This window comes from Amphiura filiformis, chromosome 1 (genome assembly GCF_039555335.1).
Source record: "Amphiura filiformis chromosome 1, Afil_fr2py, whole genome shotgun sequence".
NCBI lineage: Eukaryota > Metazoa > Echinodermata > Ophiuroidea > Amphilepidida > Amphiuridae > Amphiura > Amphiura filiformis.
In genome coordinates this window covers 31,709,271-31,725,958 of record NC_092628.1, presented here as the reverse complement: position 1 = coordinate 31,725,958, position 16,688 = coordinate 31,709,271, and the positions used below count along the sequence as shown (strand labels likewise).

At 37.4% G+C, this 16,688-nt stretch overlaps 1 protein-coding gene across 1 annotated transcript in view; it reads left to right on the top strand.

Annotated features, from left to right (window-relative positions):
* Positions 1–3,619: 3,619 nt before the first annotated feature.
* Positions 3,620–16,688, top strand: part of LOC140143655 (uncharacterized) — a 30,431-nt gene continuing 17,362 nt past the window's right edge. Inside the window, 10 exon segments of the mRNA XM_072165503.1 lie at positions 3,620–3,775; positions 7,322–7,411; positions 10,648–11,120; positions 12,187–12,244; positions 12,955–13,163; positions 13,166–13,352; positions 13,842–13,895; positions 14,513–14,607; positions 15,075–15,183; positions 16,168–16,285. Of these exon segments, the coding sequence (XP_072021604.1) occupies positions 3,745–3,775; positions 7,322–7,411; positions 10,648–11,120; positions 12,187–12,244; positions 12,955–13,163; positions 13,166–13,352; positions 13,842–13,895; positions 14,513–14,607; positions 15,075–15,183; positions 16,168–16,285 (1,424 nt within the window). The 5' untranslated portion in view covers positions 3,620–3,744.

Below are 16,688 nucleotides of genomic sequence, written 5' to 3'. Positions count from 1 at the left end.
GAAATCATGTAGGTTTCAATGAACAATATTGAATTACGTACGTTCAAATTGAAAAATAATGTTTTTACATAGTGACGGATGTGACACATACGCCATACAATTTAGTTGTTTTTCCGAGTAAACTGCATTTTACATAGTGACGGATATTTAGATACGCCACTATGTAAAACGTCGGGTAATGTAATATATCAACATCCGTCATTTTCATAAAAATGACAAAAATCAACATACGTCACTATCCCGGGGGGGGCACATCAAAAAATTTTGGTGGGTATGCTCCCCCGGAATTTTGAGTGGTGGGTCTTTGGGAGCTGACGGCGTATCGGTAAAGGGGGTCTTTTCGAGCTGCGAACCGGGCTGTGAACAAGTAAAATGGGGTCTTTTGGAGCTGCGAAAAGTCAAAATCAAGGGTCTTTCTTGGCTTTTTGGTTGAAAATCGCCTGAAAAAATAAGAAATATGAGGAATGAGCAATTTTGGGGTCTTTTATAGCTGAAATTATCAAAATCAAGGGTCTTTCAGAGCGTTATTTTGGTCAAATATAGGGGTCTTTCGAGCTGCGAAAACCCAAAAGGGGGTCTTTCCGGGGAGCATACCCGTATGGTCATTTGTGTTGAGTGCCCCCGGGTCACTATGTAATACACCGACAATATTTAAGAAATAAAGGGTAATGCATTATCCTTTATCACGAAAATAATGTGTCGAGGCAGTAAAAGCGTAAATAATGGGTGAGGCGAGCCCGAACCCATTATTTAAACGTTTTACTGCCAAAATCTTGATTAAAGAGAAAATATCACATTTGTGCCCAAATAATTTCAAGTTGTTTACCTCAAGGTGGAGAGCCTACGCGTGGCCAAGTCGTAAGTGATAGCGCGTATTGCAGAACGCGTAACCAAGCATAATGCTTTGCGTAGAATGCGTAACGACACTAACATACTGCATCGCGCTTTGCTGTGCGCTGTGATGCGAGAAGAACATAAAGTTCGTTGCCCCTGCCACTTTATTGCTAATTAATGGGCTTTCACGTGACGCGTTTCAACTAATCACAGTGCGCGATTTTGAATAATGGGTCGTGGAGGTAATAGAATATGTAATATGTATGTATGTGAAAAACATTTTACCACCTAACTCATGCGTTCTCAGGTGCTATAAGTTTGGTGTAGTGTAACTTACTGTCCAATAATTGTGATTGTGTATCCCCAGGGGTAAATTCTCAAAATTCAATGTCTGTCAAAAATTGCTTGCACTCCCCTTTGATATGCTAACATATCTCTAGCCTACCCCTTTTGACGTGTCAGAAAGTCTTTACCCCTTCCCCTTATACACATGCCAGATTTTGGGAACTAAATTTAAAACCTTGTCTGATCATGTAGTGCAAGTGCAGCAAGCCGGTACTTGAATGTTTACCTGTTTTTCTGAGAGCTTTTAGGTGTAATAGGTGCTCCTTTAATTTTGACCTTCCAGAAATGCTTGACCATATCTGAGGCTTACCAACAAAATGCTTAGTCCCCTATAATTCACCCATCCCTGGGGCAGTGGCGGTACCAGGGGGACTGGGGAAATTCCCCAGTCAGAACTGTTCCCCCAGTAAAAACCCAAAATTTCCACTTTTTACGGTAATTTTAGCCAAATTTGTTGATTTTGCCCCCCCTGAAATTCACTTTTTTCCCTCATTTCCCCCCGGAAAAAAATTTCTGGCGCCGCCACTACCCTGGGTTATACATAATATTATTGCACCCTTACGTACATGTACTACACATGCAATCACCAATAATTTTTCCCTTTTAGGGAATATATTTTGTGCATGCATCAGTATCCCACCATAAACATACATGTATTGTATAGGAAATATGATCATTAGGAAATTATGCTTACGAGCCAGATTTTCGAGATGTATCGAAAAAATATGTTTTTCACTAGAATAAATTCCAAGGTACGGTATTGGGGGTATGGTTAAATGTTACTGATACTGAAGTGCTCAAATTGGTGACCATGTTTTGTTTCAGTAGCAGGAACTTTATGATAATATTAACTGCCTATCAGGAGAAAATGAGAAAATTATAATGTTTTTGTTGTTGTGTACGTTATTTTGACCCCGCATTTTGACCTGTTATTTTGATGAATAAATCATCATTGGGGTCAGACGGAAACTTGATCCTCACACCTCATGTACAAAAACAAGTGTTTATACATGTAGTCATGAAAATATGAGCATTGAGCAAAAAATGTGAAAATGGAAGATTTATTATTAACAATCACATTTTGCTTCATGCAACTTGAGAATGTCATTGCATTGACTCACATATCAGTAATAAAAACATGTTTTTGTTGTTGTGTACGTTATTTTGACCCGCATTTTGACCTGTTATTTTGATGAATAAATCATCATTGGGGTCAGACAGAAACTTGATCCTCACACATCATGTACAAAAACAAGTGTTTATACATGTAGTCATGAAAATATGAGCATTGAGCAAAAAATGGAAGATTTATTATTAACAATCACATTTTGCTTCATGCAACTTGAGAATGTCATTGCATTGACTCACATATCAGTAATAAAAACATTGACATTAAAATGTGCATCAAAACAAGTTTGTTTTTGTTGTGTTTTGTTATTTTGAAAAAGGTTTATGAAGGTTTACAGCCTATGTACGATCATCTATCAAATTTTAATTTTGTTATTCTTTATTCAAATTGTTCATAGTAATAACTGCTGGGAAGGGTTGCTGACCATTTTAAGCTGAAATGGCAAGGTTATTGTGAAAGAAATCCCACTGGTTATTTTTGCCATTTAACATGCATGCAGTTCTATGGGAGGACATAAATTACGGTATGACTTCTATGTCAAATTTGCTCTGTTGGCCTACATAGACAACAAATTTGGCCAATTCCATTTAGGTGCAAGTTGGGATATGTGTAAACATTACAAATATGCAAAAAAAATCATGTTTGAAAAAAAGATAGTACATTTATGGCTTAAAAAAATAAGTAAGTGTCCTCGGGGAGAGTCATTTTGAAGAGTTTCTTAAAGAAAAAAAATGTTTTCCCTTTCATCTCCAAAATTGTTTTGGTCAGTAGGTCGGTAATTTTGTTACAAGTGGGTGTGAGCATTTGTGAGTATTTTAACTACTCATTTTAGTAATTGATACTCAAGTTCTTAAAAGAAGTATCAATTTATCACGCAATTTATAAATGAAAAATAAATACAAAATCCTGAAAATCAAAACATTGTAGGCCTACAGTATAAAATTCAAACCTTTTTTTTGGAAATTCTCCAAAATTTGGGTCGGTCGGGAAAGGGCAGACAAGCTTTTTTATTTAATTTTTAAGGCTTTATCAATAATGGTGCAAGAACTACTGTAGGCTCTGTAGCTGCTGATAAACCCTGATAAACTTCAGTAGATTGAATCCACCGGGGTTGAATCCAAGCTAATCCATCCAATCATAGAATCCACAGGCAGGTCATCATCATCATGAATTTAATATTCAGGGCAGTCGCGCCGTGTCTGCTGATTGCTGAGAAGTGACGTTGTTTACAGTCTCTTCCCCTCTCCTCTCTCGTCACTAGCGCTCGTATTTTCCACTACGCATTATGCGCTTCTTTGTTCCGAATGTTGTTGATAAACTGCAGAAGAGTCTACACATCGCAAGCGTCGCCATCTTTTCTCTGCCGGAAGGAAAGGGATGTGTGCGTGCAAAACATCAGTCATTTAAGAAGCGATTTTTAGGCCTTTAAAAACATCATGTCTGATCAAGAAGCTACAGAGGAAGCAGGTATGTATCTTCTCTTTCATAAGAATCAATAATAAGAAATAATTTATTTTTAATTAATCCAAAATTTGATCGATAAATGTAGAATGACACTAACACAAAATCATGACATTCATCATTGTACTGCTGTAAAACGAAGCGAAGGGCGGCCCTTTTTCATGTTTTAGTCTTTTAGACCACGCTGTAAAGCGACTAAATTTTTACTTTTGCATGGAGGATAAAAAGGTTTAATGTATTTGAATGGAGGACAGGCCTTTTACATGTTTGATAAATGAGGGAAATTAGGTAAATTTTAGTTTCATGTTTATGTTTGTATCACATGATTGGCTAAAAACAAGTCTGGTCATGCTACAGATGAATAATACATAATTATTATGTAATTCCAGCCTTCCAGGGTCAGAAATTCGCAACCAGCATGACCAGTGGAATTTTGCAAGAATCCTTGGATTCTCGCCGTACAACTTTGTACGATAAAATGAAATATTTACGAGAATCCATTTAGATTCTTGCAATTTTGTTGACGAGAATATCTTTGCGAGAATTCGCTCAGTCGGACATCCAGGAACATTGTACTGTCCCCTTCGTCCCCTTTGCACAAGCGCGTGCATAGCAACCAGCTCGAGAAAGGGGAACTGAACATGTTACTCCGCGACTATCATCATGATCATGCTAATACAAGAGCGCAGAACGCTACTCTTCGCGAGTTCGCGTCCATATTACGGAGGTTATCTGCGTACAACAGCTTACTACGCAGAGCCACGCAAAGAGTATGTACCATGATGTACACAAATTATATAATTTTTCTATAGTTGTTGCACGAGAAGTCATGGAAGTCTTGACATTGACATCTGGTAGTGGTAGCCATGAATTGGTCACTGCTAGCTTCACATTAAATTTTGAGGCTAGAAACCACTGCATTCAAAATGTACTATTTTGCGTCACTAATTTACCGCTATTGTGATGTCATGACTGTCGGGTCATGCTCATAAATAAATAAAATAAATTTTGGATTTGCCATGCCATGGAGCTGGAGGTAAATTGGCAATCTTTTCCTTAGACCAGCTATAAGGACTTAAATTATTTCTTTTGCATCAAGGTTTACTTTTGCATCATGATCAAGGTTTAAACAGTTGCCAATCATGTTGAAGTCAAGGTTTTCTTTAAATAATGTATTGGAAGGAGGGTAGGGCTTCGGTAAAAATGAGGGAAATTATGGGGTAAAAAAACAAGGCGAAAACAACTTTTTGAAAACAAGTGAAAACGGCTATTCTACTAGTTCTTGTCTCGAAAAACAATTGGAAAATTATCGGAAAAGCAAGAAACACCTTCATTTAAAATCAGCATCACTTCCGTCACATAAAAAGATGATCAGATGAGTGGAAAGTGGCAAAAAATGTGTGAAATGGAATTTTTAAAAGAAAAATACATCAACATCATCATGTTTTCCGAGAAATTTGCCATCTTGAAAGTTGAATAAATGTAAAATTGCATCATGCAGTAAAATGCTGTCAAACATGCTTGATACAGGAGCGTAAATCACCATCAAAACGAGCGTACATCAAGCGCTTGTGGATGCGAAAGTTTTAGGGAGTGTGCATCACCAGTTTTGCATTCATTCAGCTCTTTAAACGTCAAAAATTGCGATAAAATATGGATTTTGAAACAAAATAAAGCTTGTTCAATGAATTAGGTACCGGTAATCCGGTATGTTTGTACAGCTAAGAACAATAATTAGAACATGTTTAACCTTGATGCAAAAGTTGATAAATTTGTCATTTTAAGCGCCTTGGGTGTTACTCAAGAACTTTAGCTTTGAATTTGCACACAAGAACTTAACGCATTTGCAATGCACCGGAGGTTATTTATTCTGAAAGGGGGTACTACACCCCTGGCCAATTTTGTGCCTTTTTTTTGCATTTTTCTCAAAATTATAGCACCTTGGTGACAAGTTAGATATGTATATTATAGGGGCAAGGACTACAACTACTGCACTGGAAATTTTATTTCAGCACAGACAGGAGTTGTGCCGTTGTGCAAAAATGAGGGAAAACCAATATTTGATCATTCATTAAATCAATAACTACTTGGCCTTGAGTTGCTGAATTTTCAGTGCAGTAGTTGTAGTCCTTGCCCCAATAATACCGGTATACATTATTAGCGCGACCCTGATTAGTGGCACACATGCGATATTTGGGTTGTTGAATTTTGCACCATTGACTTTACACTTGTAACATAGTCATATTGTGTGATCGTAATTTTTCAAAACTTAAGTTTAGGGTTTGAATTATTTTAGTTTTAGGGTTTAGTTAGAACCCCTGGATTTAAAATATACTGCTAGCCCTACAAACTAAGTACATTTGTAAGTACAAAGTTCACTCTCGATTTTTACTTGGCATTATCGAGCTTGAAAATGAAAGCATTTGATGTTCATACCTATGCGCTATATAAGGCTAAAAAAAAAAGTTGACTTGCCCTTTACATGTAGGTACCAACACCAGTGTCAATTTTTTTTGCAATTTATGCAAAATATGATGTGATGCCGAATATTTGGCATAGAGAATTTACGTATCTTCAGGTGCATATTTTAACAAAAATACTACAGGAAATGTGATTCAAATCAGTGCATGAAACGCAACTGAACACAATTTCCATCCCACATTTCCCTAAAGTTACAGCTTATGTTTACGCTGCCAAAATTAACGAAACAAAATGCAGAAATCGAGTGAGAATTTGCAAGGAATTTATGATTTTATGCGTTATACTGCAGTTTAACATTTAAATAAAACACATACCGTATTTAAATCAAATAGTCGCCCCTCTCAAATAAACGCCCCACCACTTTTTTTCAACCAAGATGTTTAAAAATGCCGATATTTCCATGCTATCTTGTGTAGTAAGCTTACCAAGTCGCCCACATGGTCGATAATAGCGTCAATAATTGGCGAAAATCTGGATTGGAAACTCGGAAGTTTTAAGTTTACCTAATGATTTTAACGGGAATTATTGTTCTAAAATTGACCTTGAATAAACGCCCCCCATTGGGAAAATGTAACGCCCCCCCCCGGGGGCGTTTATTTGACGAAATACGGTACAAGTATTTTGAAATATTATATTAACCAAAATATGACATTTATATCCCAATAGTCAAATTAAACAAAAAATTTGACCATGTTTTTTTAGATTTTTGGGTCGGTTGATAAGGGCAAGTTAACTTATTTTTTTAAAGCATAACAGCGAGTGTGATTGGTTGAGAGCCTGGCATAAACAATGTTAATGCCCGGTGGCCTGGATGTGCGATCGGTGGAAGGGAAAACAAAATTTTTTTAATAAAGTTACTTAATTTTGTTATATATTTGATGAAATAAGAATCACAGAATGTTTCGGTCAGTATCCTTGAGCTGCAAGCAGCCCCGCGGGCATAAACAACCGTGGTGATCTGGGCGTCCTAATGCCCAAGAACATTGATGCCCGACCAACCGACCCACTAAGGGTAGTGATATTTACGGAAACAGATTTGCATCATTGTTACTATCTGTTTCCTTTTTGCAGGGGGTGAGTTGGACATCATGGCTCCTCAAGATGATGAGTTTAATTTTGCTGATGAGATCAGCCCAACTGTTGATGCAGACAAGAAGACCAGTAAGTAGCTAATATTAGCCAACCAGTATTTTAGTGATATGGCTATTTTAAGTATGATAAAATGACATTAGGGACCGTTCACAAACACTTGTTATGGGGGCCTGACGCAAAAAGGGGGTTCCTGAAAAAAATGACCAGATTGTTGAGATCTGTAAAGGGGGGGGGGCCTGCAAAATTTTTGTGATGAATTTTTTTGCATCAGGCCCCAGGGGTGTCTATTCTTCCAGAAAATTGAAATTATTCCCTCACCCTACCGCGCGGTGTCACATCCGTCCCGTGAGATTCTTCCCCAACTGAAAACCCCCAAAATGGACCAAAAAGGGAAAATTTTAGGTTGGTTGCTATCTCCGGGGGGGGGGCACACTCCCATAATTATATTGACATACGTCATGAGCCCATGAAAAGACCCCATTGTTTTTGGTAAATCCTACACCCAATGACCCTGTTTTTTTCAGTAGCCTACACTGAGTGACCCCCCTTTCTTGAACAATTAGTCCTCAAAATATTTTGGCGTGCTTCACACACATTTTAAGCAAAATAAATGAGTTTTGTCTATGTTGTACTGTAAAATTGGGTAAAAAGCTATTTTTGATTGTCAATGATGTGAAATTTTAGGCACTCCCATACAAAATCACTCCATTTTTGACATTGCCAACACCGAATGACCCTCTTTTTCTGAAAATTTCCACACCGATAGACCCCTATCTACATGTACTTTTCCTTATTTTCGTGTTCCCTCCCTTCCCTGACTGAACATAGGTGTGTTGTGAGTTGTTCTATTCTGTCTTCCCTAAAAATGTCAAATTCTTTCCTAGATGGTACAGTCTGGACACTGAACCATTGCATCTAAGGACTAATGGTTCAAAGGGAAGACAGGCTGGTAAACACCTCTAGACTCTTTCTTATTTTCAGAGCTAGCTGTGATTTATTATTTACAGGGATGTGAGAGTTCAGCTTTTTTGTTTTGATTTTCAGCTTTTTTTGTACCAGTACACTTGCTCTGTACAAAACTATAGGATCTTCCCAAATTGCAGCTTTTTGCTAGGTGTTTTGAGCTTTTTGCTATCTGGTTTTTGCGTTTTCAGCTCTTTTATATGTGGTGACTCGCATGCCCCTGATTTATAAATCCTTAGAATTAAAATTCTTCTGTTGCAGAGTTCAGAGAATGCCACGGAACTATTGCTATCTAGGGAAGAATAATCAAGGATTTGGATCTGAAGCTGAGGTTTAAAAGGGAAGATAAACTTGGACAATAGAGCTGTTAACTAATTGATGGTTCTTCCCTTAGAATCCCAACTGCTTCCCTAGATAGGCAGATGTCCAAACTAAAAAGAAAATGGATTTTGTAATATGCAAAGCAGAGCTCCCTTAATCTTAGTGTGCAAACTGTGCATTATAGTATGACCACTAGTTACTATTGCCCAGGCAGGGAAGAATTACTGACCCAACTTTTCCCTGTTTTATGATAAAGTCCGTGGTTTCCCTCAAATAATTATTTTGGGATGGGAATGGGTAAAAGCCAAGGGACCACTACATGTATGCTAATGTTATGTACCCATTATAATTCTTCCCTAAATGACACTTGATGAATTCACCCACCCTGTATAGCACTCACTGGCACTGCCATCCAGTGACCATCTATTTCATTCCAAAAATACCATAAAACATAATTATACATGTTCCAGTTATACATTTTCCCCAAATTAGTTAATTTTATTTTTAATCTTCCTTGAATCCTGTTGACTTTCTTCTGTTTTTCCCCTCTCTTTTTTTTCTTTTTCAAAATGCAAAATTCTTCCCCAAAGGGGTAAAATTATTCCCTCCCCTTTGGGGGCGATTAACGGAAGAATAAATGCCCCTGTCAGGCCCTCCCTAACAAGTGTTTGTGATCGGTCCCTTAGAGCAAGTATTGCACAGCAACTACATTTCTTGATGTCGACTACATGTATGTAGTGTATATTAGAGGCGGCATCAGCACCGTTTTTTTGATGTCGACATATTCTGTATCTCGACGTCAACACTGGGTTCCGAAAAAATACCAGGACTTTTTTCTCATGATTTTAGGAAAATTGTAAAAATTTAAACCTAAAAATATCTAGAAACACCATCTGGCAAAATTCAAGATGGCCGTCTTCATAGCGATTACACTTATAGCAATAAAGTGTACACTTACACCATACTGGCATACTGCCAAAAGTATGACCTCTGAAGGCAGAATTCACTTTGTCAACAGAATTCCGACAGAAGAGGTGTTGATGCTGACCCTAGTTTTTATCCAAATATACTTCGCTCAAAAAGTATCCAAACACCACTTCCATATTCACACACTGCATCTCTCAAAATGTAAACAAATGCCATTTTTCTCTGCTAGAGACTGTAGGCCTAGTGCATCACTTTCAAACTTGTTTTGACATCAGAGTTGATATTTTAGCGACATATCAACAATAAAAATATATATTGATGACAGTATCAAGTGTGTGTTGCTGCATATAGAGATGGCACCTGGCATTGCTATGATCTTCATGAAATGGGACATATTCGTCCTAATTGGAGCCCTTTTCAATGCACATGTACAACTGATTTTGTCAAATGTCTATAAAATTATGACAATTTTGAATTCAGGTATACACTTTATTTTGAATGTTTGTGTTAAATTCTCACTTTTCTTAAATTTTCCTGTCATCGCTTTAAGGGGGCACTACACCCCTGCCCAATTTTGTGCCTAGTTTTGCATTTTTCTCAAAAACTATAGTGCATTGGAGACAAGTAAGATATAGTAGTATATAGTATAGTAGTAAGGACTACAACTACTGCACTGGAAATTTTTATTTCAGCACAGACAATAGTTGTGGAGTTACAGTCAAAAATGAGGGAAAACCAATATCTGATCAATAAATCAACAACTACTTGCTTTGAGTTGCTGAATTTTCAGTGCAGTAGTTGTAGTCCTTGCCCCTATAATATACATATCTTACATGTCACTACTTGTTACCAATGTTCTATAATTTTTGAGAAAAATTCAAAAATAGGCACAAAATTGGCCAGGGGTGTAGTAACCCCTTAAAAAAGCGCCTCGGCGCCCGTAATGTGATGGATATAAGCATGTGGGACTCTTATTAGGTTGATGACGAAACCATATGTATTTGTTTATAAAAGTAACATCAGATGGCCATTTGGGTTTTTTACACATTTTTGCATATATGCACGTATGTATTTATTATAATTTATCTGTTTAGGTAGAGCAAAACGAAACAGCAAAGCTGCAGCTGCCAAAGCAGGTAGCAAAGATACAAAGACTCCTAAACTAGTGAAGACCCCAAAGGCCAAAGCCAGTAACCAACCAATCACAGAGGCTAATGCAGTCGCCATAGCTGTGGATGGTACAGGTGCAGCTACCAAGGCAACTAATGGGACAACCAAAACCAAGAAAACAGTAAAAAGATCCACTAAGAAAACACCAACAGGTAAAAAAAGTGGTAAAACTTCAACAAAGAAGTCGTCTGCACCCAAGGAAGAGAAAGAGATAACTACTGATGAGGTTGATGTCACTGGTGGCGATTCAACGGCAGAGGCCGAGATGGCAGAAACTGAAGAGGCGGCGGAAGAGCCAGAGCCAGAACCAGAGCGAAGACAGTCAAAGAGAAGGAGCAGGAAGCAAGAGGCTAAAGAAGAAGAGGTGGAACAAGATGAAGAGGAGCCCAAGGACCAGGTATTGATTTTTAAATAAACTCCAATTGTGACCCATCATATCAAAAGCGACCAGTTGTCCGCTCCGCTGATGCAGATAATGATGAAAGAAGATAAGAAAATATAAAGAAAATAACAAAAAAAGAAATTTGAGCTTGTTCCGCCACTTAATCATTTTTTCTGTATCTGATTTCAACAAGTAAGGTGTGATTTTAAAGCTAAAAAATAGTTTTTTAATCTATTTTTTAATCTCAATTTTCATTACTTAAGACAACTAGTAGGTTTTGATGTGAAGGGTGGGTCACAATTGTTCTTCAGTGCCAAATGTCATCTTAGTGGCTGTTAGAGCTAATTAAATCATGTGAAGAACTTGAACTTCTAAATATAGCGTTACATGTATTTTGATGATAATAACACATTTAATTGTGTTTGCAAAACTTTAAATTTTGAAGTCACACAGTACATTGTAAGTTATGATCAGATAATAATAATGATAAATTTTGGATTTTGTCTATTTTCCAGAGGATTCAAGGCACTGTAATTTCGCTGCCACTGGTGAATCATCACAATCAGATCGCATCAACTAGGCTGCACTAAAAAATAGTTGGTGGGCATCACAATATAAGTGCACTGCACTTATAGTGTGATACCCACCAACTATCTGTGCAGATTTGGACGCTTCCTTTAACATTTCTCTGCTTCATAAACATCCCCCTTCATATTTCTATATGGGTCATATAATTGCCCTACTTGCACATTTACCATGGCAGGAGCATCTGATGGAGACAAAAGTTATAAGCTCAAATGATCTTTCAGTATCATAATCATATTACACTAAATCAAGCTCTTGTTTAATGACATCAATCAAGAATGGTATGAAATCATTTACAATGTAGTGCAGCTAGATAAGACAATATTGACAAAGACCTGTTTGTAATTCCAGACATCAAGTAGGGACTTGACAAGTTCTGGGTAAGAAGAGGACAAAAGTGAGGGAAATTGACCAAAATGTTTGGTGGATGGGATAAAAATAGTCAATGATTTAGAAGTGCTGTGTGATAATGATTCTGATTGCTTGTTTATTCCAGGACCAGGTTGAAGAAGAAGAGGAGAGTTACACAGCCATGACCGCTGCTGGACACTCGGGTATGTATGCATAGTAACTCACAACAGTGCAACATGTCAATCTTCATGTGTTGGTAACAATTTGCTAATTGTAGAAACTTTATGTTTTCATTCATATTCTTTCAGAGATGTACCTTTTTCTGGATATTGCCGGAAATTCAGGTTTGGGGCCAAAAAACAATCTTGATATTCCGAATATTCATACGAGCTCCCATAAATGTTTCTTGCTGTGAGGCGTGGGCAAGTCCTCAGCCAGCTGGCAAAGGGCCAGATCAATTTACAGGATATTGATATGTTACATCCTCTGTTCTGTGAATCTAAATTTGGGTGTGACTGTTTGATTGTAATCATTTGGGGACTGGTATATACTGGCCTGGAAAAAATAGGCAAATTTGCAAACTCCTTGCTGGGAAATGTGGAGGGAAATTTTGCTTTTCTGGATAAAGAAATACTACGAAATGTTGCGAAATCTTTGCTAAGTTTGAGGGAAATTTGTCTCTCTTGCCAGGAAATAAGTTTACATTTTTTCCAGGCCTGCTGGTATAGATGGGTAAAGAAGACACCTGATTCTGTAGTTCCTCTTGTACTTCAACCGATCAAATGATGCCAAGGAAAGAACTTTGGCAAATTTGACCGGCTCCCTAACTAAAAATCTTTTGTCCAATTGTGTTGCAGTACAGTGTAGTTGTTGCATGCCAAAATTGAATGTCTTTTGTGTGATTTGTGATCAGTTCCTTTCTATGAAACAGAAACGGATGACTTACGCCCACCTGGCACAGACCATAAAAGCAAGCACCATCTTTTGCTGACACCAGTGGGGAAGGAGATGCAGGCCGTATGGATGCAGAATCGGCTCCAGAGGAAGAGCCTCATCTTGCAGAGGAGGAGGCTGAAGATGATGATGAGGATGAGCCAAATATTGATGATTATGACACCCGCAGCGAAGCTAGTACAAGCTCCAGCTCATCTAGTAGCAGTGCCTCAAGTAGGTCATCAAGGTCACATGACTCAAAAGAGAAAAGGAAGAGGAAGAGGAGGCCAAGACGCAAGAGACAGATATCCCCCATTGTTTTTGGACAGGGAGTGGAGAAACCGGAAGAGAAGACGAGCAGTGATTCATCAGATTCAGGTAACAACAAGTGTACAAACTAGGGTAAGGTATTATTTCAGCACTGTAGACATCTTTCACAATACTTGAGGTCCTTGATCTTAATGAATGTATCCCTTCATGTACAGTATGTTGTCTTCTTCAGCTTGCCGCAATGTTAGTAGGACATGTAATTTACTAAGAAAGGAAGCTGTGATTGATGAAGCAAGAGATGTGGATGTGCATTTATATTTTGAGACTAGCATTGAAATTCTCATGCTTGTGGTATTTGTTATGCCTTGTAGAAAATGTATCAATGCTGCCTAAATTGTTTGCTTGTAAAATGAAGTTACTTTCCAAATAGTAAGAATGCTGTGAAATTGGAAAGTTGTCATGTGGGTCGAGTTACAAACCGAATCCGGCATTTACCTGAATCCTCTTACATCTCTGTACCGTACATTAATACTCATTTTACATGTATTGTTTTGTACTCCGTGTCTAACTTGAGTCTTCTCTCTGATACGCATTCAGGTGAAGAGAGCAAGAAAGCAAAGATGCCGTCATCAGTCAAGGCTGTAAGAAAAGGTTAGATTTAAGCCAAATATATTTACACAAAGAGTGTAGCTTCTTGCAAAACTTATTCATGTCAGTACTTGAGCAAAATGTTCAAAAATTGACCTAATTGTATTGTCACAATTCAGAATAAGACAAGCACTCGCTGTTTGAAACATACACTTACATAATTATTATGATTTACCTGCAATGTAGGCTATATGTAACCAACTTGTAACTATTAAATCTTAGTATAGCTTGATGTAGTTATTCTTATATTTATTGAATATGCATATATATCTGAACGCTAAATATCTGGGAAAAATTGCTGCATGCACATGCTGCGACATGATTGTGCACATAACTTCTATTTGAACTAGCCTATAGTCCGTTTGCCTTCCTCGAGGCGGTAATTTAACCATGTTTTTTAATTGTAATGAACGTAATGAGAAGTATACATTGTCGGAAATAAAATGACGCAAGGAATCCAACTAGCATATCAGATGCCTGCCAAAAATGAGCCGTTTTGAGAAAATCATTAACTGCCTCGAGGAAGGTATACAGACTATACAATCACTGACTTTGTCATTCTAGATTTCATGCATTTTATTTAATTAAATACCTTTTGTGAATGTACTTATTTTTAACAGACCAAACCTCAAAACTCAAGTATTTGTTCCGTGATGCCAGATACTTTCTTATCAAGAGTAACAATCATGAGAATGTGGCCTTAGCTAAAGCAAAGGCACGATAGATAATAGGGTCTTGATCACTTGGTAAAAGTTAATCAAAGTATGTGAGTGAACTGAACTGGAGGGCAGAATAAATTATACAGGCAGCCGCCATAGGAATAATGTTACCTTTCTGAAAACTAGTAAACCAATTTGAGCAAAATGTTAGAATTTGCTTAGGTAGTGTTTTCAAGATAGCATATATGTATTGAAAGAAAGTTGAGTGAATTACAACTGTAGAAGTCATAGAACTTAGCTGTAATTCATCACTTGAGATTGTACATGTATGATAATGTTGCATATGCAGGGATATATGCACTTAAAGAGAATACACTGAAAAGTTCTCATATTTCCTTGAACATACACTTGTGGCTGCCAAGTAGCATACTAAGTGTATGTGAGTGGCATAGCCTTACCGCTTGTATCCTTATTAAGTGTTCTGTATGCCATGGTGTTGATGTTTGTTTGTTTTCTTCTACAGGGTGTGTGGTCAACATTGCCAAATAATGAGCACAGACTCACCCAGGCATTCAGAGAGTCACGCAATGTACTACTCATCTTCTCAGTCAAAGAAAGTGGCAAATTCCAAGGTAACAATTTGAGGGAAAGCTCCTAATATCAAGTTGTAGTAAAATTGTCAAATGATAGGGGAACATACTGCTTCATTATTAAATAAATAGTAATTGCTTTTGTGTAAATGCATTCAGAAATAATGTCATCTCAAAGGCCTCTGTGCTTGTGACAGGGCATTGACCTCCATGCAATGCTGAGTCATGTTTGGTTAGGTTTCATTCTGGAAGGCTGAGAAAGGTTGAATGTGTGGCATAAACAAGCATATTTAATGCTTTGTTGCAAGTTGAAAAGAAGCTACCAGAGGTGGGTCCATCTTGAACAAAGATTACTGGGATGTGTTAATTTTTAACATCTATAATAAATTACCGAGTTGCAAAACTTTTCGTGATAAAAACTCGAACGGTGGTGATGCAACTGCAAATTTCGCTTTTGCAAACAAAATCATTCACCGAGTTACGCTGCATATTCACCTCATTTTTTTCAATTTTAGTAATTAAAGTCTAAAAATGAGCAAAAATACCTTTAAAAAATATCCAGGGACCTCACAATAGTGAGCATCAGTTACTATGGCCGCCTAACAACTGCATCGCGTTAAACAAAAAAATCTTGCGTCTTTGCGTATCAACACACCACATCAAACAAAAACAATGCGTATAGTTCGCGTCATCTCACGACATCGCGTATCAACACGCTGCCTCTAAAGCAAGTGGGAATAATAAAGCATTGAACAGCTGGGAAAGACTGGTGACCACTAGTCAATCTAATTAATGGGCTATTCCAGTTGAAATCCAAACACTCCCTGTGGAAGACATGACCTTAATCTTTCACACAGATAGTGTGAATTTCAAATGGGGTTACTTGAATGAGTGACTACATTTGAAATCTACTCTCCCTCTGTGGGAGTTTAAGGGCATGTCTAACATACGGGATGTTTGGATTTCAACTGCAATGGCCCAATGAAAGAGAAAGTAAATTTTGTAACTCGGTTCTTATTTTACCAGGTTATGCACGTATGAGGACAGAATCACGACATGATGGACCAACTATGAATTGGGTGCTACCTCACGGGATGAGTCGCTCAGTGCTAGGGGGAGTCATGAAGCTGGATTGGATTACAAGGTAATAAGATAAGCAATAAATGTCTAGCTTATGTCTTTAAAATTGTTTCATTATTTATTTTTGGTGGGTCAAAAATGACTAATTAGTAATCTTACACGTTTTCAAATGCTAAAAGATGGTGATACACTTCGGATATAATGAGATGGTTAAAATGCATATTTTTTAAACTTCAAACCATCACAAACTACTTTGTTCCACTTTTAGAGCATTTATTATCTATAATATTTCAATTTAAAGAACTTTTTTTTTTCTCCCTCAAAATAAATAAAATATTCAGGGCCAGCAGTATATTTAGGGTAGGTCAGGTTGCACTAATCAAACTCTTGGGGAGGTTTTTGTCTGAACATGCATTTGTTGATTCTGTTATCTTCAAAACAAGGTTCTTTGTCTTTTGCTATTTTAA